The sequence below is a fragment of the Lontra canadensis genome, unplaced genomic scaffold (assembly GCF_010015895.1).
Source record: "Lontra canadensis isolate GAN:19392208 unplaced genomic scaffold, GSC_riverotter_1.0 scaffold41, whole genome shotgun sequence".
Taxonomy (NCBI): Eukaryota; Metazoa; Chordata; class Mammalia; order Carnivora; family Mustelidae; genus Lontra; species Lontra canadensis.
In genome coordinates this window covers 6,064,106-6,087,863 of record NW_022631035.1, presented here as the reverse complement: position 1 = coordinate 6,087,863, position 23,758 = coordinate 6,064,106, and the positions used below count along the sequence as shown (strand labels likewise).

The following is a 23,758-nucleotide window of genomic DNA, read 5'->3' as shown; positions in this document are numbered from 1 at the left end:
CCAACTGGACGGGTACTAAGGGTGAGGCCGCTAAGGCACGGGTTTCGGGTGCAGAATTTCAGAGGGCCTCCCAAACCCCAGCAATTACGGTAAAAGATATTTTAATGCAAAATATATTGAGAGATCAAAACTAAAGACCACAGACTTCCCGGCTGTGCAGTGTGCCAGATGCAGAACCGGATTCCAGGATGCTGGGATCATGACCTGAGCCGAAGCCAGATGCGTACCCGACTGAGCCATCCAGACGTCTCTGCCTTACCATGTTTTGAAAGACTTTTATTGATTTGACAGAGAGAGAAAGCGAGAGAGGGAACACAAGCAGGGGGAGTGGGAGAGGGAGAAGCAGGCTCCCAGCTGAGCAGCGAGCCCATCGCGGGGCCCATTCCAGGACCCTGAGATCATGACCTGAGCCAAAGGCAGACACTCAACGACTGAGCCACCCAGGCACCCGCCTTATCATTTTTTTTTTAAGATTTTTTATTTATTTATTTGACAGGCAGAGATCACAAGCAGGCAGAGAGGTAGTGGGGGGGAAGCAGACTCCCCGCTGAGCAGAGAGCCTGATGCAGGGCTCTATCCCAGGACCCTGAGATCATGACCTGAGCTGAAGGCAGAGGTTTAACCCATTGAGCCACCCAGGTGCCCTCATTTTTTAGTTGTCTTTTATTAAAGTCTAACAAACAGAAAAGTGCACAAATCACAAACATATACTGACAAGGTGTAAACATATAAACCAGCATCTGGTTCAAGAAATCAAGAAATGCCTCTCCTTGTCACTTCCCGTCTCTCCTACTGAGAAGTAAATACTCTTCTGGTTTTTACTAAGTCTTGTATTTTGTGCCTGTCCCACTAGACCAGGAGAAAGCAAACTATGGCTTGCAGGCCAAATCCTGCCTACCACCTGTTTCCCTACTCACGCAAACTAATGGTTTTTCTATTCTTAAATGGTTAAAAAATTGTGAAGAATACTATATTGTGGCATGTGAAAGTTACTTAAACTTCAAAAGAAGTTTTATGGGCACACAGTCATGCTCATTTCTTTCCATATTTTCTGTGGCTCAAATGTGCTTTGAGTAGTTGTGTTTCAGTAGTTATGACTCAGGCCATACGGTCCACAAAGCCCAAAATACTATCTGGGCGGGGGCGGCTGGGTGGCTCAGTCGGTTAAGCGTCCGACTCTTGGTTTCAGCTCAGGTCATGATCTCAGGGTCATGGGATCAAGCCCAGCATGGGGCTCCAAGCTGGGTGTGGAGCTTGCTTGGAATTCTCTCTCTCCCTCTCTCCCTCCCTCCCCCCTCTCAAAAAAAAATCTTTGCTGTAAGTTCTGAAAACGTTAGCTATCATCAACATCAATATTATCACCTCCCATATACCTCTGTAAATTAGACCTTAGGTCTCTGTAGAGTCCAAGGAGGGCTTCATTCTCTCCTGTCACCTCTGCCTTCCCCCTCAAGCCCCATGCATTCCCAGCCCACATCCTTAGTGCATTGTTCTCGGGCTCCTGTGGTGCAGTCAGGTCTGGTACCGGGGCTGCCCACTCCCCACTCAGGCCCGGATCAATAACAATGAGTCATCTGTATGGATTAGATGGTTTTGATCATTAGCCAGGACTGTGCCATGGGAGCTTTTCTGATATTGCATTTTTTCATGTGGAGAATTAGCAGTTTGATTAATCCCATACCCGGACCTGAGGGCCATTTCTGAGCTGCTACTGGATTTCAAAAGAGCAGTAATAACGTATAGCAAAGCAGCAGACTGCAGAGGCTGCCAACTCTTTGCTGTTCCAGGAGGACTGCTTGGATCCAAAACTCGGCTCTATTGGTCCACCTCCCGGCAGGAAACAGATGGCACTCTCAGAAGGGCTGACTGAAAAGAGTTTAATGAAGGAACTTTGTACTGAGGTGTGGGCAGGTTCAAAGGAACAGGGAAGCACCCCTGGCTACCAACTCTGGAAGCCATTATCACCCCAGGCCCCGAAGGAGCAGAAGGAGGGAGCAGTTTCAGAAGTAGTGAGAGCCCCTCGCTGTAGGAAAGGGCGCCCGGCAGAAGCTGCGGTCTTTTGTAGAGGGAGGCAGGCTGGAGAAGAAGAGGGGGGTAGGGCATAGATCTGGGGGGACAGCGGAGCCACACCGGAGATGGGTTGTCGTCTGGGACCAGGCTTAGAGGGTGGCTCGGCCTGCTGTCTCACCCCTCTGTCCATCCCATTTGCCGCATTTAGCCACCCCACCAGCGCGCTGGCCTGCCCTCCACCCCGTCCAAAGGCTTCACTGGGAAACAAGGCAGTTGTGTGCTCAGAACATGACTCGTGTGGTCTCAGCCAGAGATGATTTCGCCCCCTAGGAGACAGGTAGTTGGCAATGTCTGGAGACATGTTTGATTGTCACAACATGGGTTCCTGGCATCCCTGTGGGCAGAAGCCCCCTAGCGCTTCAACATCCTGGGATGCCCAGAACGGGGGCCCAGTGACAAAGAACAATCCGGCCATTTCAGTACTACCCACGTAAGAAACCCTGCTTTGAAGGAACTGCTCTGGGCTCCTGTCGTAGGCCTGGCCTCCTCCTCTGTCCCTCCCTCAGTCTCCAGCTGGGCCCATCCTTGTGCCCTGTCATTCAGCCACTCTTTAGGGTGGCCCCAGCCCTCGCTCCAGGCTGCCCACTTCCGGCTGACTCTCAGTAGTGTCTCCAGCCCGCTGCCTCCCTCCTCCGGCTGGCATCGGTGACGCCCTGGATCCTTGCCTCCCTCCCAGGCTGCAGGCCCCTCTTCACAGCCAAGCGCTGCTCTTGACTCCAAGCCCTTGTACCTGCACCCTGTCCTCCTTCCTCTCCTCTCTAAACCTGTCTGTCCTCCAGACCCTGAGCCCATCGCCCCCTCCAGCCTCGGCTACTCTCCCAGTAATGTCTCTCTTTGCAGTTGGTACTTCTTTCAGGCCCACCCCTTCTAAACATCATGGAACAAAGCAGACTTTTGCTAGAACTAGCCAAGGTCAAGCTCAAAGCTATTTACACTCTTATTTATGCCCTTATTGCCCCCGGAGTGCTCTCCCCACAAAACACATACACTTTGATTCCCCTGATGTTGCAGGTGTTGGGAGCGGCTGAGCCTGTGGCTTGCAGAGGCTTCTCTGGCTGAGACACCCAGGAAGTCTGCCAAAAGTAATCTCCCCTTGTGGACCCCGGGGACAGGGCTCCTTAGCAGCCAGAGCCTCAAAGGACACAGGAAGAAGGAGTGGCCAGCCAATCATGGGCTCTCCTGGCATGTGGGAGGCCCTAACTGAGGGACTGACCCTTCTCCTTGGCTCCCCCTGCCCGGGGCCCGGGGCCCACCCCCCCCATCACCTTCCTTTAACCCTACAGAGGCTCAGACACAGCAGGAGAGGAATCTAGCTGTTTAGCCCTGAGATAAGGTCGGCTGAGGTCCAAACTGACCAGAACAGCCGCTGTTACTCCTTTCCCCCGGATATCCCTTAAACCCCAGAAAAGCAAGGCAGGTTATCCCCAGAAATCCCAGCTGCAGCACTCCACCTCACTGGCCCCACTCCACCACCACCAGCAACCCAGCCACCGCACTGGGGGAGGGCCCAGGCCCTCCTGGAGTGAGGGCAGGCTAGCAGAAGCAAGAGAGCGAGGGTTGGGCCAGGGAGGGGGTGCAGGGTGACTGTGCGGCCCACCGCTCACTGCAACCCCACCAGTTCGGTGATGGGAGGGGTCTGCACCATGAACTCCTCGTAGCGATTGAGAAACAGCCTGAGTCGAGCCAGGTAAGAGTCCTCGTTGTACGGCAGCTGCTTTTCACGGAGGAACCCGGACACCACGGGCTTCACCTGCCAGGAGACAGACAAGAGGAGGAGCCGCTGAGCCAGGACTGGGGGCAGCCCCCTTCTCCTGCAGGGCTCTTCCTCCTCCCAAGCCAAGCTCCTGTCACCGCAGTGTCCCACGAGGCTCTGGAGGAGCCTAGGGACAGGGGGAATTCCTGCCTCTCCCCTCCCAGGAGGCAAGGGAAAGGGGGGGCTTCTCCCCCACCTCCTCCCCACCAGGGTGCCCAACTGTATGACAGTCCTCCTTGGCAGAGGGGTTAAAAGCTGTAGTTCCCTCTGCCAGGCACGGCCTGCGTGCCCAGCATTTCAGATCCATCTCATTTCACCCTGAAAGCCTGCCAACAAGCACTGCCCACTCTCATCACCCAGGCGAGGGAGCAGAGGCTCCTGGACAGTCAGTTAATTTGCCCAGAGTCGCGGTGCGAGTAAGGAACCCACAAGTCTGTGAGGGAAACGCACACCGCTGCTGGTGCACAGGGCTGGCCTTCCGGGCACCTCTGACCAGGCCAGCTGCGGGACCCGGGCTGCACTCCCCTCTGCCCTCAGATAGCCCCTTCATCACAAGCCCGCCAGCCCGACCGCCACCGACCTTCAGGCACATGTTGTCGGAGAGCCAGGGGAAGAGGTGGTGCTCCACGTGGCAGCTGATGAGGGAGTGGCCGAACGCCCAGTCCAGCACCGGCAGCCGAGGCAGGTTCAGCACGCCCAGGCTCATCATGTGAATCCGCCGGGGCTTCCTGTCCCGGGAAAACATGGGCAGCCCGATGTGCTGCAACAGACACGTGGGTCACACCCTCGGCAGAGGCCAGGCAGCCCTGGGCGCCCCCGCCCTGCCCCGGACATCCTCGCCTACCACTTGAGGACCCAGTGGGTCCCTCTGCCTCCCTCACTCCCTCTGGCCTGGGGAGGCGAGAGGAGGTGGGGACTCTCCTGTCTGTGCTCCGAGCTCCATCTCACCCATCTCTGGGCCTCTCTCTGCATCTCTACAAGGAGGGGCTTGGCTTGGACACCCCTTTGGACCCCATGGTCCTGAAATGCCCGTGACTGCCCACCGCTCTCTCTCATGCCTCGATGCCTTTGTCTCGTCCTGGAGAGACCTTCTCTGCTCTCTCTCTTTTCACTAATCAAAATCCTGCTCAGGGTTCAAGATCAAGTTTGTGCAAATTTTGCATTCAACAAGTATGGATAAGCGCCTCCTCTAAGGGATTTGGAAGTGATCGGGAGTGCCTGCTGCAGCAGGACAGGGAGGGGGCAGGCGGCCAGGCAGAGATGAAGTCACCATGGGCAGCGTGGCCAGTACTGGGACGGGGGCATGAAGGATGCTCTCACCTTCACGTGTCTCGTCTTCATGTCCAGGGAGCAGAGACGCGTCCCCATGGAAATGGCCCTGGGTCTGAGCGCTGAGCCCCCAGCCTCCCATGAAGACCTCCCATCTCCGGCTCCTCCAGCCTCGTGGCCTGCACCGGGGCCTCGGTGATGGCCCACAGCTCATGTCACTTGGGCCTATCACGGTAAGCGATTAGGACCCCATAGGGAGATGGGGTCCTAATCACTTGTGTCTCCACAGGACCTCATCGAGTGCCCTAGGCAAAGAAGTTTCTTGAATCTTCCATCCCCGATCCACACGTGAATGGCAAATGGCAGCCAGCGGTGAAGAGAAGCAAACTCTCTACCTGAAACCCAGACTCTGATAACCCACAGAGAGGTGGGGGCGGGAGGTGGGGAGCCGATGCCTCTCTCTCTTTCCCTAGAACCCCGAGTCTAGCCCGCGGTCCAGGTCGGGGAGGCCACCTGGAAGATGTTGACGTGAAGGTAAGGGTGGGCCAGCAGCGATCTGGTGACGAGCATGCACAGCAGGGCCGAGCCGGGGCTCCTGAAGCCAGACACGTTCAGAAGCAGCCAGTAGTGAGCGTAGAGGCCCAGGGAAATCAGGCCCAGCGTGCACACAGCAGACCTGAGCTCCACCTTCCTCAGACGCTCTGCCAGAGGGAGCAAGAAATTGAGTGTGGTGGGGGGGGGGCGTGAGGTTTAGATCCCACAAAGCCAGCTCCCTGCTGGCCCGTGGGTGCTAGCTAGTGGGCTAAATAGGGCGATCTATTCATCCTCACAGTCCCAAAAAGCCCATTCGCCCCTCTTATGAATAAGGAAGTTAAGCAAGTTGACGAAGGCCACTGTGCTAAGAAGCAGTCAGTGCCATCCAGGGCTGGCACCCAGGGCTGCCTGTTCTCCAGCCCCTCCTGCCACCAGATGGTATCGCTCCCATAATATTACAATCCCTCTCATGCAACACAGCACAAGGCATCCGGGAAGTATTTTTACATCTATGACCTCACGATGCCTTCACACCCTGCCTTGAGGACCAGGTAAGAACCCAAGTCAGAGTGGTCACGTGACCTGCCTATGGCCCTCAGCCAGTAAGTGGCAGAGCCAGACCTGGCCCTGGGTGCAAGGCTCCTTCCGCCCTGCCTGGCTATCTCAGAAAGTGTCTGGTCTTAACTCGGGGCTCCCAGCCCTTGCCCCCACGAGCAGCCTCCAGGAAGGCAGGAAGGGAAGGAAGGAACCTGCTCTGGGCAGGGCACGGCCCCGGCGTACTCACCGACCGCCACCAGCGGGGTTATGATGGGGATCAAGAGAGGAGCAAGGAACACGTACACGAAGCGGTTGAGGCAAGGCAGCCGCCACGTGCTCGAGTCCCCCAGGCCCAGCACGTTGGTGTAACCGTGGTGCATCTTGACGTGTCCGTACTTGGCATACTCTGCGCTGAAGGCCGAGCAGACCTGGAGGAGGGGTCAGAGAGGGCACCGAGGTGGGTGGCATGCACGGTCAAGCAGAGCGGACCCCCGCGAGCCTCAAGAACACCCACCCGCCCTGGGATCCTGCGTTTCCAGAGCCTTCCTGCCCTACACCCCCATCTCTCCCCGAGCTAATCGGACCATCAGCGCTCGGGTGTCCACGACAGCGGAGTGGCAGCATCCACTTGGTGCGGCGATGCTGAGTGTTTGGAGGTGGGAGGCCAGCCCCAACGGCCACTCTGCCCCCGACTGCCTCAAGCCTGCAAGCCTCAGGGGGCCATCGGCAGGATCAGGCACGACGCAGGTACAGCTCCAACTGCAGTGACGTCATGCCTGATGCTCTTGGAAACATCGTGTCGTCACAGGGCTGCTGTGCATTCGAAGCCCCGCAGCAAGGGAAGGGGTGAGGAGCGGTCTGTCCGTGAGGGTGGCACCCAGGGCAAAGTGCCCCGGTGGGGGGCTAAGTGTGAACGTCTCCCCAGGAGTGACTCGTCTGGCACACACCCTTGCCCTTGTGGGATTCTTCCGAACTGCCCGGGAGCAACCACCAGACAGCAGCTCCAGCTCCGGGACTCCAACAAGGGCCATCATTCTGAAGGCAAAGAGGTACAAAGGTGTTTCTTATGCAGATATATGCAAATTAAAATGCAGATGTCAGCCTCCTCCCATATTTTATCCAGGCCGTAAGATTTGGCTGATTTTATGGAAGAGGCTGCCCGCCTGTTTCCAGAAAAACATGAAGAGTTTCCCAGTCCCGATCGCAGTGAGCCTCGCACCCCGTGTCCTGCGCTTTGCAGGGGCGAACCGTTCCATCTTCCAAGCCTAGCAGGTCAGCTGCCTTATGATCCACAGTTGACAGAAGCAGAAACAGACACAGAGAGAGGCCCTATGACCACCCCCGGTCCCTCAGGAAGGTGGCAGAGGGAGGAGTGGAACCCAGAATCCACCCAAGATAAGCCACAAGACCCCCGAGACGAGCCACTGACTACAAGTGAGCAGAAACCCGGGCTTCTGGGTCCAGGTAGCAGAGTCAAAGCCAGAAGAAGACAAATCAGGGATGACATTGTCTCCATGCCCCGTCTGCAGGGACTTTCTCCCTTGGACTGAAATGGCGCCAAAATGTAGCTGGACACTCCCTCTGAAGGACACCGAGGGCCACAGCTAGTTACGTGACTGCCACGGTTTTACAAGAGACCCGTCCGCCAAACCAGCTCTGCCCAGGCCCCTCGGGAGGCGGAGGCTGAGAAGGTAAGTGTCGATGCTGTGCAGTCCCCGGGAGCAGGGGGAAGCCCTCTGCTCTCCCACGACGTATCCGGCCCAGGCCTGCTGGTCTCCAGGGCACACGCCCATGGGGGCCACGTGGGGGTCTGAGTTACCACCAGAGGCTTCAGCTGTGGGCTCGGGGGCTGCAGCTGGGATCTGGCAGGACGTCCTCCGAGGCCAGCCTGCCTCCGTCCAAGGCCCGCAGTGTGTGTCTTGAACCCCAAGGTTCTATTCCGTGTAATCGAAAGAAACAACTGTTTTTATTTATTCTTTTGAAGAAATTATATATTTTTTAAAATATTTTATTTACTTATTTGAGAGCGTGAGCACGAGTTGGGGGGAGAGGCAAAGGGAAAAGCAGAGTCCACACTGAGCAGGGGGACTGACACAGGGCTTGATCCCAGGTACCAGGACCTGGAGATCGTGACCTGAGCCAACGGCAGATACTTGACAAACTGAGCCACGCAGGTGCCCCACGTAGGCGCCCCAAGAAGCAACTGTTTTGAATTGCTCCTTCCGTGCTTTTCTGCTTTAAGGGCCCATGGCACCTGCAGGCTGCGGGGGGACAAAGTTGCCTTTCCTTCTGGCACAGCCTGGCACAGGCTCCCCCTCTGCGCGCAGAAACCGGCAGCCCACGGCATTTAGAGTAGCGTTGCCACCAACGACACCGCGCCTGAGCAGGACTGAGTGTGGTAAGAACTTGGCCTCCATGAGACATCCGGGTGGCTCAGTCGGTTAAGCGCCTGCCTTCGGCTAGGGGACTTGATTGGAATCAGGTCCCACATCGGGCTCCCTGCTCAGTGGGGAGCCTGCTTCTCCCTCTCCCTCTGCCTGCCGCTCTGCCTCCTTGTGCCCTCTCTCTCTCTCTGGCAAATAAATAAATAAAATCTTAAAAAAAAAAACAAAAAAAAAAAACAACGAACTTGGCCCCCAGGGATCTGGTGGGGTCCTCTGTCAGCCACTCAGCTACATGGCCAGACCCCAGGACGGAGGTGGGGGGTGGGGGATGAGTTAGCTACGTGTGACTCAGCGCACACTTCCAGAGTCTGTGTGTGGTGGGCCTGTTTATGTGAATAAGAACAGATTTGGGGCTATTTCCATAACACTGGAATTCTTACTCCCATCTGGATATTCCTTCCCTAACGGAAAGGAGGGGGTGGATTTGGGCTGGGAGAGAGGACGGCAGGCAGACCGCAGCGTGGCCCCTGTGCACGGACACCGAAGGGCAGGGGAGAGGCCCAGTGCTGCCCGGGGAGCTGCGAAACAGACTGGCCTGCTCTCCAGGATTAGGCAGAGGTCTTGCCCGAGAGGATTCCATACAGACACCCAGGGAGGGTTCCAGAAGCCCCAAGGCCGGTGCTGCTTCTTTCTTTCTTCCTTCCTTTTTCTTTTTCTTTTTTTTTAAAGTGATCTCTCGGGGCACCTGGGTGGCTCAGTGGGTTAAGCCTCTGCCTTCTGCTCTGGTCATGGTCTCGGAGTCCTGGGATCAAGCCCCGCATCGGGCTCTCTGCTCAGCGGGGAGCCTGCTTCCTCCTCTCTCTCTCTGCCGGCCTCTCTGCCTACTTGTGATCTCTCTCTCTGTCAAATAAATAAATAAAATCTTAAAAAATAAATAAATAAAGTAATCTCTCTACCCAACCTGAGATCAAGAGGCACACGCTCCACCGACCGACGGCACCAGCCAGGGGCCTCAAGGCTGGTGCTGCTGCTTGAGGTGGCCGTACCCTGTGCCCCTCAGGAAGACTTACGAGCCCCAATCTCTTAGCAGCACTCAGGTGAGGCAAGTGGCTGGAGTGTGCATGGGGCAAGGGCCATTGTAAGTCCTCTTGCTAAACACCAGGGACCCCAAGTCTCTCATCAGCCACTTCCTTCACTTACCTGTCTGTGCACTGAAGCCTCCTCAGACCTCTGCCGGTGCCCAAAGATAATGAATAGCTAAGGTAGCAGTTCGAGAAAACCTATTTTCTGGATAGGTAATATGTTTACATAATTCGGAATTCAAAAAGCCCACAGTGACAGGTCTCCCTCCTACCTCACCCCCAGGTCCCCATTTTCCTCCTGGAACCTAAGGGAGGCCCTTGATCTCTTACGTGGCCTTGAATATTTTAATTAATTTTTTTAAACAGACAATACTCTGCAGGATTAAAATGCACCCTGATAAGATTATGGTGCAGTCAAAGTTGGGTTATAAATAGGTCATTCTACTGGTTTAGAAGGGAGGGGCAGGACAAGACAGGGGATGGGCTGCGGGCTGCTGGAAAGGGAACAGGACAGGCGCGCGAGGGACAGGATCTGGGAAGAGGGAGGGGCGGGAGGAGCGGGAGGGATCAAGGACTATGACCAGGTTTGGGGGGGGGGCGGGGGCAGGCAGCTAGGGTGTGGTGGCTGGTGGCATCACTCCAGAGAGGGACACAGGTACGAGGGGGCAACAAGCACGGAGCAGATGGGAAAGAAAGGCGCCTGGCTGTCCCTGGGCCAGCTGCTCTCAGGGAGGACAGGCCCTGGGTCCCCTTTGGCCCCTCTCTCACTGCTTCCCAGGAGCTGAGGGGCCCTTTCATGTTGGTTTCAGTGGAGGGGGGCCTCTGGGGCTCCCCGGGGCTTGGCAGTAGTGTGTCAGATCATGTACAGGACACTCAGATAAATTCAAATTTCAGAGAAACAACCAGTTCTTTTCTTGTAGAGGCACATCCCAAATGCATCCCTGCCCTCTACGCATGAGTTGCCCGGCACACACACACACACACACACACACATACACACACACACCAGTCACAACAGCAAAGATGTCTGGAGATACGGCCTCGTGTCCCTGTCACGCTCTCTCTGTGCTCACAGGCTCACACCACCTGCTCCCTGTCACGTCCCACCGGCCCCGTCCCGGGCTGCACCACGAACCACGAGCTGAGCAGCCTTGGCCAAGCGGCTGATCCTCCCAGACCCATGTTTCCGCATCTACGAAGTGGAGGTAATAACAGCTTCCACCTTACAGGGAGGCGTGCCCACTAAATGCAGTTATTCGTGTGAGGTTCCCAGGAGGCGCCCAGTAGGTGTCCGCTGATAGAATCGGGATTTTTATTATTTCCGTGTCATTCATGTGTATCTGTTTCCCCACCTGACTCAGAGCCCCTGGGGAATGAGAAGCAGGTCTGGGTCACCGTTGTGTCCCCAGCACCCAGTGGAGGGCTTGGCAGGGAGGAGAAGCTCAGTGATGTGGGGAGCACTCCTCGGCCATTGGCACTCAGCCTGGACAGACGCTGTCCCACCCCCCCGAAGCCCCTCCTCAAACCGGCGTCCTCGCAGCTGGGCAGCCACTGCTGGGCCCTTCCCTCAAGGCTTCGGTCCTCACCCTCAGGCAGCCATCCACACTCGCCTGGGCCTGCTCCAGGGTCCTCTGCCTCTGAGGGGCCACATGGGAGCACACAGTGGTCCCCACCACCGGGAGCCGGGCTTTACAGACCCACAAGAGTCAGGATTGCCATGAGACCCCCCTTCCTAGAGTCCTCAGGCTCATCCTTGAGGAAGCCACACCAAAGCTGGAGGCAATGAGGTGGGGGGCTGCTTGAAACTCCATTTGGCAGATCTACACATGATAAAATGGCGGAGACAGACAGACACACACACACAGCACCAATGTCCATTTCCTGGTTTGGCTATTGAAAGACACTTACACTAGTGTCACTTATATAAATACAAATGTTATATAAAAAGGGGTGCCTGGGTGGCTCAGTGGGTTAAGCATCCAACTCCTGATTTTGGCTCAAGTCACAATGTGACGGTCATGGGATCGAGTCCCCAGTCGGGCTCCAAGCTCAGCGTGGAATCTGCTTGTCTGTCTCCCTCTGCTCCTCCACCCACTTGCTTGACCTCTCTCTAAAACAAACAAACAAACAAAGAAATACATAAAATCTTAAAAAAAAAAAAGTGGGGGACACCTGGGTGGCTCAGTCGTTAAGCGGCCGGCTCAGGTTATGATTCCAGAGTCCTGGGATCGAGCCCCACATCAGCCTCCCTGTTCAGCAGCAGGAAGCCTGCTTCTCCCTCTTCTTCTGCTTGTGCTCTCTCTCTCACTGCCTCCCTCTGCCAACTAAATAAAGAAAATCCTTAAATAAATAGATAGATAGATTTTTTTTAAAAAAGATTATAAATGTAACTAATGGGGGAAGCTGGGTGAAGGGTGCACTGGACCTCTCTGTCCTATTCTTGCAAAGTCCTATGAATCTATGATTATTTAGAAACTAAAGTTTGTGGGTTTTTTTTTTCATAAAAGTATATTTTGTACTACAGATCTCGTTTTGCCCTCCAAATAAATTTTTTAATTAAAAAAATTTAAAAATTCATAGTCGGGCATACTCAGACTAACAACGCTCAGGGTTCAGGTGCAGACAGAGGAAAGGTTAGGGAGCCCAGAAGAAAATAGCCACACTGAACTTGAGAACATTCAAGAATCAGGACCAGGCTGGGGTTTCTGAGCTCTGTTTCCACCACTACACGGGACCCCAATGAAGTCCCCTGTGTGATACCCCCTCCCCCAGGGCAGAGCTGGGCTCCCTGTGCTTCCCCTGGACCAGCTGTGACTCCAGCCCTGCAGCACAAAGGCGACTTTAGAAGCAGGGTTTGAAGTTCAGACACACTAAAGAATTTAGTGACTGGCTTGACCTGTTCCTCCCCACTCAGGAAGCATCTTGATAGCGAGTGAAATACAGGGAAGTTCTTAAAACCCTCTGATTTGGGGGCGTCAATCCTTCCCAAGCTGCAGGATTTAAACCAAGGATGGCCCTGCCCCCCTCCACCCAGCCCTGGCCTTCCTGGGGAACGTAGGACAAAGAGGGGCAGGTGCTCCTCTGGGGAAGGCCATGGCCATCAGTGGATGGGGGAGAGGTTCAGAGGCTCACTAGCAAGAGAAATAGAACTTTCTCCTGTAGACCAGAAGTGGGTCTTCGGAGGGAAGTTCACTACAGTGTGGGCAGCTGTGTATGACTGAGGTTACCTCAACGAAACAGCCACTAGAATGTCACCGCCCTGTCCATCCTGCCTGCCCCTCCCCCCAGATCCAAGCGGTCAGAAAGGGCCTGGCCCTTGTCCCACCCCTGGCTCAAGCCAGCAGACCCTGCGAGAAACCTGCCCAGAGCTGGATGCCCAGGGACACCAGAGACACCTGCTGACTCCTGGGGCTCCAGACTAGAGAACTAGATCATTCTGTAGTGATGATGGCTCCTGAGGGTCAAGGTTTGGGCAGAACGCAGGCAGCCGATGAGAGAAGGACCAAAGAGTGAAGATAACAGGACGTGGCAGAAGTGGGGAGTCAGGGGTCCAGGAGGGTCCTGGGGAGCTTGACCTTTGTGCCATGCAAAGAACAGGGGGTGGGCCAGAGCCTCAGCAAACAGTGCCCTCAGCGCACGCGCACACACACACACACACACACACACACAGGCGCACATACTCACACAATCACACACTTGGTCTGTCCAGCTTTGCATAACGCATGAACTTTCTCTTAAACACGAACAGCACTAATGCATGGGAACAACAAAACTGCTAACCCTCTCCTTGCAGAGGACCTCACGTTCCCTCCGGAAAAAAAAAAGAACAACCCCAACATTTGGTGAGAATCCAAGAGTCAGGCCCAGGCCCTAAATCCAGATCTCTGTGGTCCCATTTAAGCCTCGCACGGGCTCCACCAGCCAGTGATAATCACGATTCCTGTTTATCAGATGAGGAGGCCAACCATGAATTAAGTAACTTGCCCCCGGTCAGGTGGCCGGTAGGGCTGCGCATGTGGCTTCCCCTGCAGCCATACCCCAAAGCCAGCCCCTGCCTGACTGCCAAGCCCAGCACCCTCCCTGAGAACCCCATTTGCCCCACTAATGCCAGCGGTAGGGGGAGTCCCGCGCCCCACACTGGAAAGCAGACCCTCCCCAGGGGCGTAGCCCGAACCACACAGTGTGGGGCAGAAAAACACATCCTGCTTCAGTCTCCACAGGAGGTAAGAGCCAAGCCTCCTCCACCACAAAAGACTCCTAGGCCTCTAGATGGTGACCCTTCATTAGCCGGCTTTCCCTTGTCCCCACATCACCTGTAGAGTCATCATCAACCAATACTGATGAAATCCCCACTGAGAGCTCGGCCCCATGCCAAGAGCTGAACCTACAAAGAGGTAAAGATGAGGCCACCGCCCTGGGGCTCGTGGGGACAAGAGAGCCTGCAGCCACCAAGCTGCCTGGGTCAGACACTGATTACACACCAGCTCTTCCGCTGGGGAGCCTGGGGAGTAGGGGGGGGGGCGCTCTCCTCCAACAAGCCTGGGCCTCCAGGGCATTCAGCTGCGCTGGGAACTTTGAGGAGACAGTCATCTCTCTGTACCGCCAAATCCCCTGTCGTAACAGTCCAAAATCCACAACACCTACTCACCATGGCTGCCGCCAGGGCTCCTGGCACACAGGACAGCTTTGAAAGGGCCACAGAGAGCTCATTCTACCCATTGTGTCCCCAGCTTCTCCCCTGCCCCTGACTACAAGCTACGGGACATCTGACCCCAGCTCCAGGCCTCAGAGTCTAGGGAGCATCAGCGCCCAGGGGTTCCCTGGGAAGGGAAGCCACTTGAAATGGACCTTGAAGACCGGGAACCTGTTGGGCTTCTCTTGTTGTTAGCACGTTAGAAATGTGTGCCGGTGGGAGAGGAGGGGAGGGGAGAAAGGGGGAATGGAGAACCCTAGGTAGGAAATGTGTAACTTTATGAAATGTCATCTGTGGGTCTGCACGTGCACGTAGAGGCCTTAATAAAGTAATATAAAGTCTGGGAAGCCTGGCTGTCTCAGTCTATTAAGAGTTTGCTTTCAGCTCAGGTCATGATCTCACCCGGGGTCTTGGGATCGAGCCCCGCATAGGGTTCCCTGCTCTGCAGGGAGTCTGCTTCTCCCTCTGCCTCTGCTGCTCCCCCTGCTTGTGCTCGCTCTTTCTCTATCTCTCTGACAAACAAATAAATCAAATCTTTTTAAAAATTGTGTCAAGTTACTATTTGAGTTCATTGGTCACAGTAAGCCACGGCAGAAAAGGACTGTTTCTGGTGCCCGCTCTCCTGTTTGCTCCTACGGGACCTGGGCGGCCAGGTGAGGATGTACCTGGAAGGGGGCGGGGAGGGGGCAAGTTGCACAGAGGAACCAGAAAGTCCTGACTCCAGTCCAGAGAAAAGGACAACCTGGCCAGAAGCCTCTGGCTATGTCCGTAGGGGAAAAAGGTGAAGCAGAAAGTGGAGGGAACAGTTCAGGGGAAGCAAAGGTCAGGAGAGCAGGGGGCTCCTCAGGCTGGCTCTGCCTTGCCAGGCGTCAGAGGGGTGCACGGTCCAGAGCTGGGACACCATCAGGCCCCTGTTCCCCCTCCCTCTCTGTCAGGGGTTCACAATTTACTCCCTGACTGTGAAACCAGGAAACCTCAAAGGTTGTAGCCGGGTCCACTGGGTCCTGTGCCACAGAGAGGCAAGGAGATGCCCCCTGGAGAAACAGGAGTGCCCAGGCCAGGTCCCCCACCGTAGGGGGACATGCACCTGTTCCTCATGCAGCTCTCCGCCCCTTCAGCGTGGACGCCCTCTGCCCTCTCGAGGGCCAGCCCAGCTAGGCTCACCTCCACAAAGAACAGCTCCCAGATCTTGCTCCAGCCTTTGGACTCTGTGAGCGCCCCGTGAGTGGCCAAGTGGCTGCCCTTGACAGTGAGTGTGTAGTGGCTCATCCCCAGGATGGTAATGCCCAGCCCCAGGGCCACGACATTCTCAGAGCGCAGGCATAAGAACCCTGTATGGAGGAAGCAGAATGGGGATGGGGGGATGGGGGTAGGCAGGGTTTTCCTCCGGCTCTTGGAGATCTGGGACCAAATACCCTGGCCCCCACCCCAGAGCCCAGGCCAAAGTGGGCCGGGGGGCTTGGGGGCTGCCACAGGCAGAGTGAGCCAGGTCCCAACCAGGAAAGGTCCAGGGGAAACCCCATCCCTGGTGTCCCCATGGAACATCCTCCCCTCCCCCAGTCCCTCTCATCCCTCTCAACTCCTCCTCCCCCCAACCCAACCGCCCTTCAGGCCCTTGGGCCTTCTTCCTCCTCCAGTGCCCCCTTCCTCTGGGGACTAGGGCAGGACACTGCCACCAGACTTTCGGGGGTGAACCCCTCCTTCCTGGGGTCCCCGGCACGCACCATCTCCTCCATGCCCCAATCCCCAGCCTCTCCACCACCCTACCCCGCACCCCGCTCCGCGGCCGCAGCCCGGCCCGCTGTCACCCTGTCCCGTGTTCCTCACCTGCCGGCAAGGCGAGAAGGCTGAGCGCGAGGATGGCGCAGTCCACGCCGTGGCGCTCCCACCACGAGCTCGCCCTCTCCACGTCCCGGACCAGCGCCTCCAGCTCACCCAGCAGCGCCTCGCCCCCGCCGTTCCCCAGGGGGGCGTCCCGAGCCGCCTCCATGGGCTCCGCGCGCCCGGCGGCCACCAGAGCGACCCAGGAGGACTCGGGGACCTTCTGCGGCGCCCCGCGAGGCGCACGACGCGAGCAGGGGCGGGCCGGGGCGGAGTCACGCGCCAGCCGGGGACACCCGCCCTCGGTGTCACGGTGCGTGCTGGGCACCCGAGCGCCTCCTGCGGCGCGCGGCGGCCACGCGGCCCGACCCGGGATCGCCTTCCCCGCTGGAGAGACCAGAAACGCCGCAGGAGGAGCGGGCGGATGAGCGCTGGCGAGGAGCGAGAACCAGCCGGGGCTGGAGGGAACGCGGCGACCCCCGCGGAGGAGGGTGGCGCGGAGACCCCCATGGAGAGCCCCCCCAGGACCTTCTCTGACCGCCTGACTTCAGGCACCTTCCTCGCGTTCTCCCGTCCCCGTACCTGCACCCTCTCGAGTCCGCTGTAGCATTTTTATCCCCCAGCCGCGAATTTTCTTAGTAGCGCTTAGCGGATTCCCACATGTGACCCGGCCTGTCTCCACCAGCCGGCTGGTGTCTGCCGACCCTTCCCTTTGCCGCTCGGGCTGCGTCTTTAGCAACTAGAGCGGTTCTTGGCACAGAAACGTTCTTGAATTTGTGGGGCAGAAAGTTCAAGGACTCACTCTTTCCAGACAGATGGGGCGTGGGGTCCCTCTGGTCCTCGACTTTAGCAAAGGTGACCCAGGGAGAACTGGCTCTCCAGTCTAGCGGAGTGAGAAACTCTAAAAGGAATAACCACAGAGGAAGGCATAACTCTAGAGAAAAGACACTCGGACGTCATCATTCCAGGTGAATCCCTCTGCAATTCCACTAGCTCAGGGGCGCTCAGGGTCATGCAAACAGCACCCAGTCTATGCTCTGCAGACTCCCTTCCCAGCATCTGGGGCTCTATTCGCCTTTCTCTTTTTGGGTTTATGTTCCCCCTGGTTTCATACTGGGTCCCTTTCAAAATGAGGTCTGGCATGGCAAGGGCAGCAGCATTTCAGAGGAGATCTTTGGGAAGGAGAAAGAAAAGCAGAAGGAGGAGAGAGGTGGAGGAGAGCCCTGGGAGGAGGGTAGGGACCCTAATGACCGACTCCTGCTGTCTACGGTGACATCTCCCTTCACGAGTTCCTATGAGCTTCTCCCTCCGATTCTGCATAAAAGGGTAAGATTTCTTGACCAGGTCAGTGTTCCAAGGGCCTAGCATCTAATAGACCAATTCTCACCACACGTAGGTGTGCACACACAGACACCCACATGCGTGTGTTTCACCATTGGCCTCCACGTCCTTATTAAGTTTTATGTTTGCCCACAACTCTGCAAGGATGACATCATCCCCGTCTAATTCATGGAGGCCCCGAGAGATGAACTGATCTGCCCAGTATCCACCCCAAAGTCACTAAATGACAGAACTAGAACTCAAATCTAGGGTGTCTCCTCCAAATTCAATTATCTTTTGTTTATATCAGATTATTTTTTAGGATTTATTTATTTATTTATTTAAGATAGAGGGAGAGTGAGAGAGCGAGAGAGAGAGCATGCATGAGCAGTGGAGAGGGGGAGGAGGGGAAGGGCAGAGGAAGAGGGAGAAGCAGGCTCTCCACTGAGCAGGAAGCCCAACACGGGGCTCGATCCCAGGACCCTGGGATCATGACATGAGCTGAGGTCAGACGCTTAACTGACTGAACCACCCAGGAGTCCCTTTATATCAGATTCTTAAGACAGAGAAGGAGGAGGTGTCTTTCCCCCACCTTACCCTACCTCCAAGTCCCTCCCTCCCAGATATTAGAATTTTCAGGAATAAGACATGTACAGTTTTTAAAAGCTTATTTGACATTAATATACAGTATGATAATACTATTTTGTAAAGATGGAATTCCATGGCTTTTATCATATAAACTAGGAAACTTCCTACCAAGGCAGGAAGAAAGTACCAAGAAGCCCCCCGTTTCCTTCTGGCCATCTAAATGATGCTGAGTGTCAAACAGGAACAGAGGCAAATGTGTGTTAGAAGAGCTCCAGGAGCCAGGAATCCTCATAGGTGGGGCTGGCCGGCGGCCTCCCAGGAGAGATCAGACTTCATTTGGAACAGACTTGCACCTGCCTGAGAAGGAAGAGTGCAAAGCATTCTGGGTCTTCAAGACATAGAGAGGGTTGGGAGAGTGTTAGGGAAGGTGGGAGAGAAAGGCTGGGACCAGGTGCTGGAGGCACAGAGAATGGCAGACTGAGAGATGGGGGCTTGTTCCTGCAGGCTTGGGGAGCCATAGCAGCCTTTAGATCAAGGGAGTGACTTGTGTAGTGTGTTTGGGAAGGGTCACTGGGCACAGTGGAGTAGCCCACTGAAGTGCAAGAGACTAATTTGGAGACCGTTTCTGTACCCTGAAATAAGAGGGTACTGAGGATGTAGATGGCAGGGGAGGGGCGCTGTAGGAAGGGAGAGAGGGAAATCAAAATCAGGAAGACTGAGGAGACCTGGGTGGTTCAGTCGGTGAAGCGTCTACCTTCGGCTCAGGTCATGATCTCAGGGTGCTGGGATGGAGACCCACATCCGGCTCTCTGCTAAGCGGGGAGCCTGCTTCTCCCTCTCCCTCTGCCACTCCCCCTGCATGTGCCCTCTCTCATTCTCTCTCCATCAAATAAATAAAATCTTTTTTTAAAAAACCCACAAAATCAGGAGGACTGAAATAGTTTGCCAAGGGAAATGTACAAATGGCTAATGAGCACGAGAAGAGATGTTCGACATCATTAGTCTTTAGGGAAATGCAGATTAAAACTCCCAATGAGGTAACCCTTCAGACTTACTGTATGGCCACTACATGTGGGCAAGGAGATGCGGAGCAACTGACCTCTCATTCGTGGTTGATGAGAAATCAAGGTGGTACAACCCTTTGGATAATAATTTGGCAGTTTCCTGTAAGGTTGAATACACATTTACACTATGGCCCAACAATGCAGCTCCCAACTACCAAACCAACAGAAATAAAAACAGGTGTCCACATAAAAACGTGTATCTCAATGATCCTAGCTGCCTTTGTTCATTCTAGCAGAACCGGAAACAGCCGGAACCTCCATCCACAGGAAGGTTAACAAATGGATACATTGGAACAACACACCGGATACAAAGGAGCACCTGAAACAGGCGAAGGGGGGAGACGAAGGTGTGGATGGACTGACGCGAATCCCACAGACCGAATGCCGAGGGAGGGAAGCCAGACAACACAGTACTGACTGTGTGATCCCCTTTCTAGGAATTTCAAGAACAGCAGGACTAATACATGGCGATAGAAGTCAAATCAGCAGTTGCCCCGGGAGGGGTGGGTGGGGAACGGTAATTGCAAAGGGACGTGAGGAAACTTTTGGGGAGGATGGAAATGTTCTGTATCTTGATCGTGGTCGTGTTCACGTGGGTGCGTATGTTGCTCTAAAGTCATCCACCTGGACCCTCAAAATGAGTGTGTTTTATTAGAGTTCACTATACCTCAGTAGAGTTGACAAAAGCAAAAACGGCTCAGGTCATGATCTCAGGGTTCTGGGATCGAGCCCTGCATCAGGCTCTCTGCTCAGCGGGGAGCCTGCTTCCCCCTCTCTCTGCCCGCCTCCCTGCCTACTTGTGATCTCTGTCTGTCAAATAAATAAATAAATTTTTTTTTTTAAATGACACCTTTAGGGCATCTGGGTGGCTCAGTGGGTTAAGCCTCTGCCTTCAGCTCAGGTCATGATCTCAGGGTGCTGGGATGGAGGCCCGCATCGGGCTCTCTGCTCGGCGGGGAGCCTGCTTTCTCCTCTCTCTCTATGCCTGCCTCTCTGCATACTTGTGATTTCTCTCTCTCTGTTTCAAATAAATAAATAAAATCTTTTTTAAAAAATGACACCTTTAAAAAAAAAAGCAAAAACAAAACAGGAAGGCAGATTATCTTTTTAAATGGAAAGAGCGCTATTAGAGCTCTGAACACAGGCATGTCCTAAGTATACCCTCAACAGAAATGCAAAGAAACGTGCAGGAACATTCAGAGCCACAGGACTCCAAATAGGCAAGCCCCTGGGACAAGTCAAATATCCCCCACTGGTACGGTGGTAAATAAAATGTGGACTGTATGCAAGCCAAGGTGTATCACACAGTCCAGACCGAACGCTGAACTGAGACAGACACAGTAGAACACAGATTCCGCTGGGATTCCATTCATATAAAATTCACAACCAGGCTTAGGATGGCTCTTGACCCCACAAGGGGTCCTATAAGGGTTTCTGGGTGCTGGCAAATGTTTTGTTTCTTGACCTGGGTGGTAACTAACACCCAGATCATGATGTAAGGATTGCACATGATTTGTAAAGATTCATGATGCTATACTGCTGTTTTCTATATATAGATTTCATTTTAATTTAAACATTTGCTTTGGTGGGGCGCCTGGGTGGCTCAGTGGGTTAAGCCGCTGCCTTTGGCTCAGGTCATGATCTCAGGGTCCTGGGATCGAGCCCCGCATCAGGCTCTCTGCTCAGCAGGGAGCCTGCTTCCCGCTCCCCCCCTCCTCTTTGCGTGCCACTCTGCCTTCTTGTGATCTCTATCAAATAAATAAAATCTTAAAAAAAAATTAAAATCTTAAAAAATAAAATAAAATAACCCTTAAAAAAAAGGTTGCTTTGGGGGACCTGGGTGGCTCAGTCAGATAAGCGGCTGCCTTCGGCTCAGGTCATGATCCCAGGGTCTTGGGATTGAGTCCTGCATTGGGCTCCTGGTCCAGCAGGAGCCTGCTTCTCTCTCCTTGCCTCTGCCTGCCACTCTGCCTGCTTGTGCTTTCTCTCTCTCCTTGACAAATAAATAAAATCTTAAAAAAATAAATAAAAACAAAAAAAAAAGTTTGCTTTATTTTTCTAATTGGTAAGAGTTTTGCTTGCTTGCTTGCTTGCTTGCTTGTTGGTTTGTTTAAGAAGTAAAAATAGGAAGATAGATGTCACCCAGAAATCCAGCAAGAGTGAAGAAAGAAATCCAGCTCATGGGAGTGAGAATGAATTACGAGAAAAAGCTCTGGGTGATGGGCCAGCCAGGTCCGCAGCTTTGAGGCTCCCTGAAAGGCTTCTCACGACAGGCCCCTGGTGCCCCAGTGAGCAGGCCCGGGCAGGCTCCTTTGCCTCAGCCCACAGTGGACTGCTGTCCTGCTGCCAAGGTAGAGACAACCAGGGCTGGGGCCTGTCTACTCCTCCCAGCCAGCCTCCCCTAGACCTTCCTCCGGCCCTGTCCAGCCTCTCACCTTTCTGCATAAGACTTAGCATATGTGAAGAGCACAGCTTTGGAGTCAGACACGCTTGCCAGCTGTGTGGCTTTGGGTGAGTTACTCAACCTCTCTGAGCTTAGTAGCTTCATATACAAAACAGGCATTTTTTTTTAAGATTTTATTTATTCATTTGACAGATACCACAAGTAGGCAGAGAGGCAGGCAGAGAGAGAGAGAGAGGAAGGGAAGCAGGCTCCCTGCTGAGCAGAGAAGCCAACACCGGGCTGGATCCCAGGACCCTGAGATCATGACCTGAGCCGAAGGCAGAGGCTTTAACCCACTGAGCCACCCAGGAGCCCCAAACACAGGCATTTAGAAGAGCGAGATAAACATCAATGGACATTTTAATATTTTTTCCTGTGCCCCAATAGTCGTGCACACCCCGCTTTGGAGACCACTGACCTGCAGCCTGAGGTCCAAATTGCTCAGTTTGGCCTTTGAGAGCCTCCAAGTTCTAGCTCTTTCTCTGACAACTCCTCTGCTTCCGGCCAGACTGTCACTGACCTCCGAAAGCCCGAGAAGCTGTTGCTCCTCTGTCTTCATTCCCAGGGTAACTGTTTCTACTCCTGCACTCCATCTAAACCCACCCATCCTCCAGGGTGCTGGTGACTTCTGCCACTCCTACAAAGCCTTCCCAATGTTGCCCTGTATTTCACTCGTGCCCCCAGTTTTCTTGAGCCCCTACTTTTTGCCAGGTGCTCCCACTCACGGTGTCTGTCCCCTGCTCTGACTTCATCACCTGCCAGCTAGCGTTAGACACTGGTTGTCCCGCACTGCCTGACGGTGATCCCTCTCGTGCCCCGTGACCTAATCATAGGATTCAGCACGTTCCCGGGTTACCCGCCTGCATTAGTCAAATAAGCAGCAGTAGCTGTTGTAACAAACTGCCCCACACATCTCCGCGGTAAATACGACGCAGCTTCATTCCCTGCTCACATCACCGTCCAATCCAGACCAGCTGGCCCTGTTCCAACGGGTGACTTGGGGGTTCAGGCTCCTTCCATCTGGTGATGCCCCTGCCTCCAACACGGACCATAATGATGTCTGGGGTGGTGAGGGGCGGGGGAATGGTGGAAGAGAAAACATGAGAAGACCGTTTTAGCTCCAAGTCCGGGGATAGTACACATCACTTCCGTCCACGTCCCGCTGGCCAGAATTGGGACGCGCAGCCCCAACCTCAGCACAAACAGACTTGGGGCCCCTGCCTTCCTGTGCCTGGGGCGAGAGGGTCATCCAAATAGCAGCTCTGACCACGGCCACTGAGGGCGCGCACCACACACACACCTTCCTTATGTTTCCCTGAGCTACTTCCGTAACCTCCAGCCCACCACCCAGCACACACTCACACCCCCTCCTGCCCAGCACAGCACCTTGTTTACCAGCTGACGGACAGACCACAGACCACGTGAGTCAAACCAGGCTGCCTGAAGGGGAAGGGGACAGGGCTTGGCAGGGACACGGGTCCTTCCTGTTCTTCAGGCAACATCCACTCCCTGGGGCCTCACACTATGTGTGGCACATAGTAGGTGCTCAGTAAACATTCATTGAATGAACGAATAGGTGTATGAATGGAAAGATTAGGAAAACACGCTCAGGAGAATGGACAAAGGAGATAAAAGTTTTTGTTTTTTTTTCTTTTAAGACATTAGATGATGAAGAAGACTGGTCCAAAGTTGAGACAGGTGAGCTCCTCCCAGGCCCCAGTGGACGGGGTACCCATGGACCTACTTAGGCAAAAATGGGTTGTGTGTGTGACGGGGCGATGTTAGCTGATGCTGGATTTGGCCTTCCTGGGACCTCTGGAGTTCCCCACCCTGGGGCAGCGATGATTCTTCCCTTCTGCAATCCACGTCTTTATTTGCTGGGGTTCATTGGGGTTAATTATCATTGTGGTTGGGGTGGGGTAGGAAGGAGCCTTGCCCCAGCCCCAGGCCCTGGAAGGGGATCATGAGAGTCAGGGATAAGTTTGGAGATCTGGAAGGATGGTCCTGGGAGGTTGGGGGACACGGGGCAGATTAGAAAGGTACCTCCCACCAGCAGTTTAACCATTTTTAGGCTCCACGCCCAGGTGGCCGGGAGCCTGTAAGACTTCCTTGTCTTTCACCCATTGGTGCTACCCCCCAGATCATCAAAGCCGGGTGAGGGCCGGCTTTAGGAGGCAAGCAGCATTATTCACAGGGGTGG

General features: G+C 54.8%; 1 protein-coding gene across 1 annotated transcript in view; it reads right to left on the bottom strand.

Moving 5' to 3' along the window:
- Positions 1-16,381, bottom strand: part of FADS6 (fatty acid desaturase 6) — a 28,302-nt gene extending 11,921 nt beyond the window's left edge. Inside the window, exons 1-6 of the mRNA XM_032870675.1 lie at positions 16,150-16,381; positions 15,487-15,653; positions 6,411-6,591; positions 5,606-5,793; positions 4,404-4,583; positions 3,536-3,820 (exon numbers count right to left, since the gene is read on the bottom strand). Of these exons, the coding sequence (XP_032726566.1) occupies positions 3,671-3,820; positions 4,404-4,583; positions 5,606-5,793; positions 6,411-6,591; positions 15,487-15,653; positions 16,150-16,312 (1,029 nt within the window). The 5' untranslated portion in view covers positions 16,313-16,381 and the 3' untranslated portion in view covers positions 3,536-3,670. The remainder of the gene's footprint in view (positions 1-3,535; positions 3,821-4,403; positions 4,584-5,605; positions 5,794-6,410; positions 6,592-15,486; positions 15,654-16,149) is intronic.
- Positions 16,382-23,758: the final 7,377 nt, after the last annotated feature.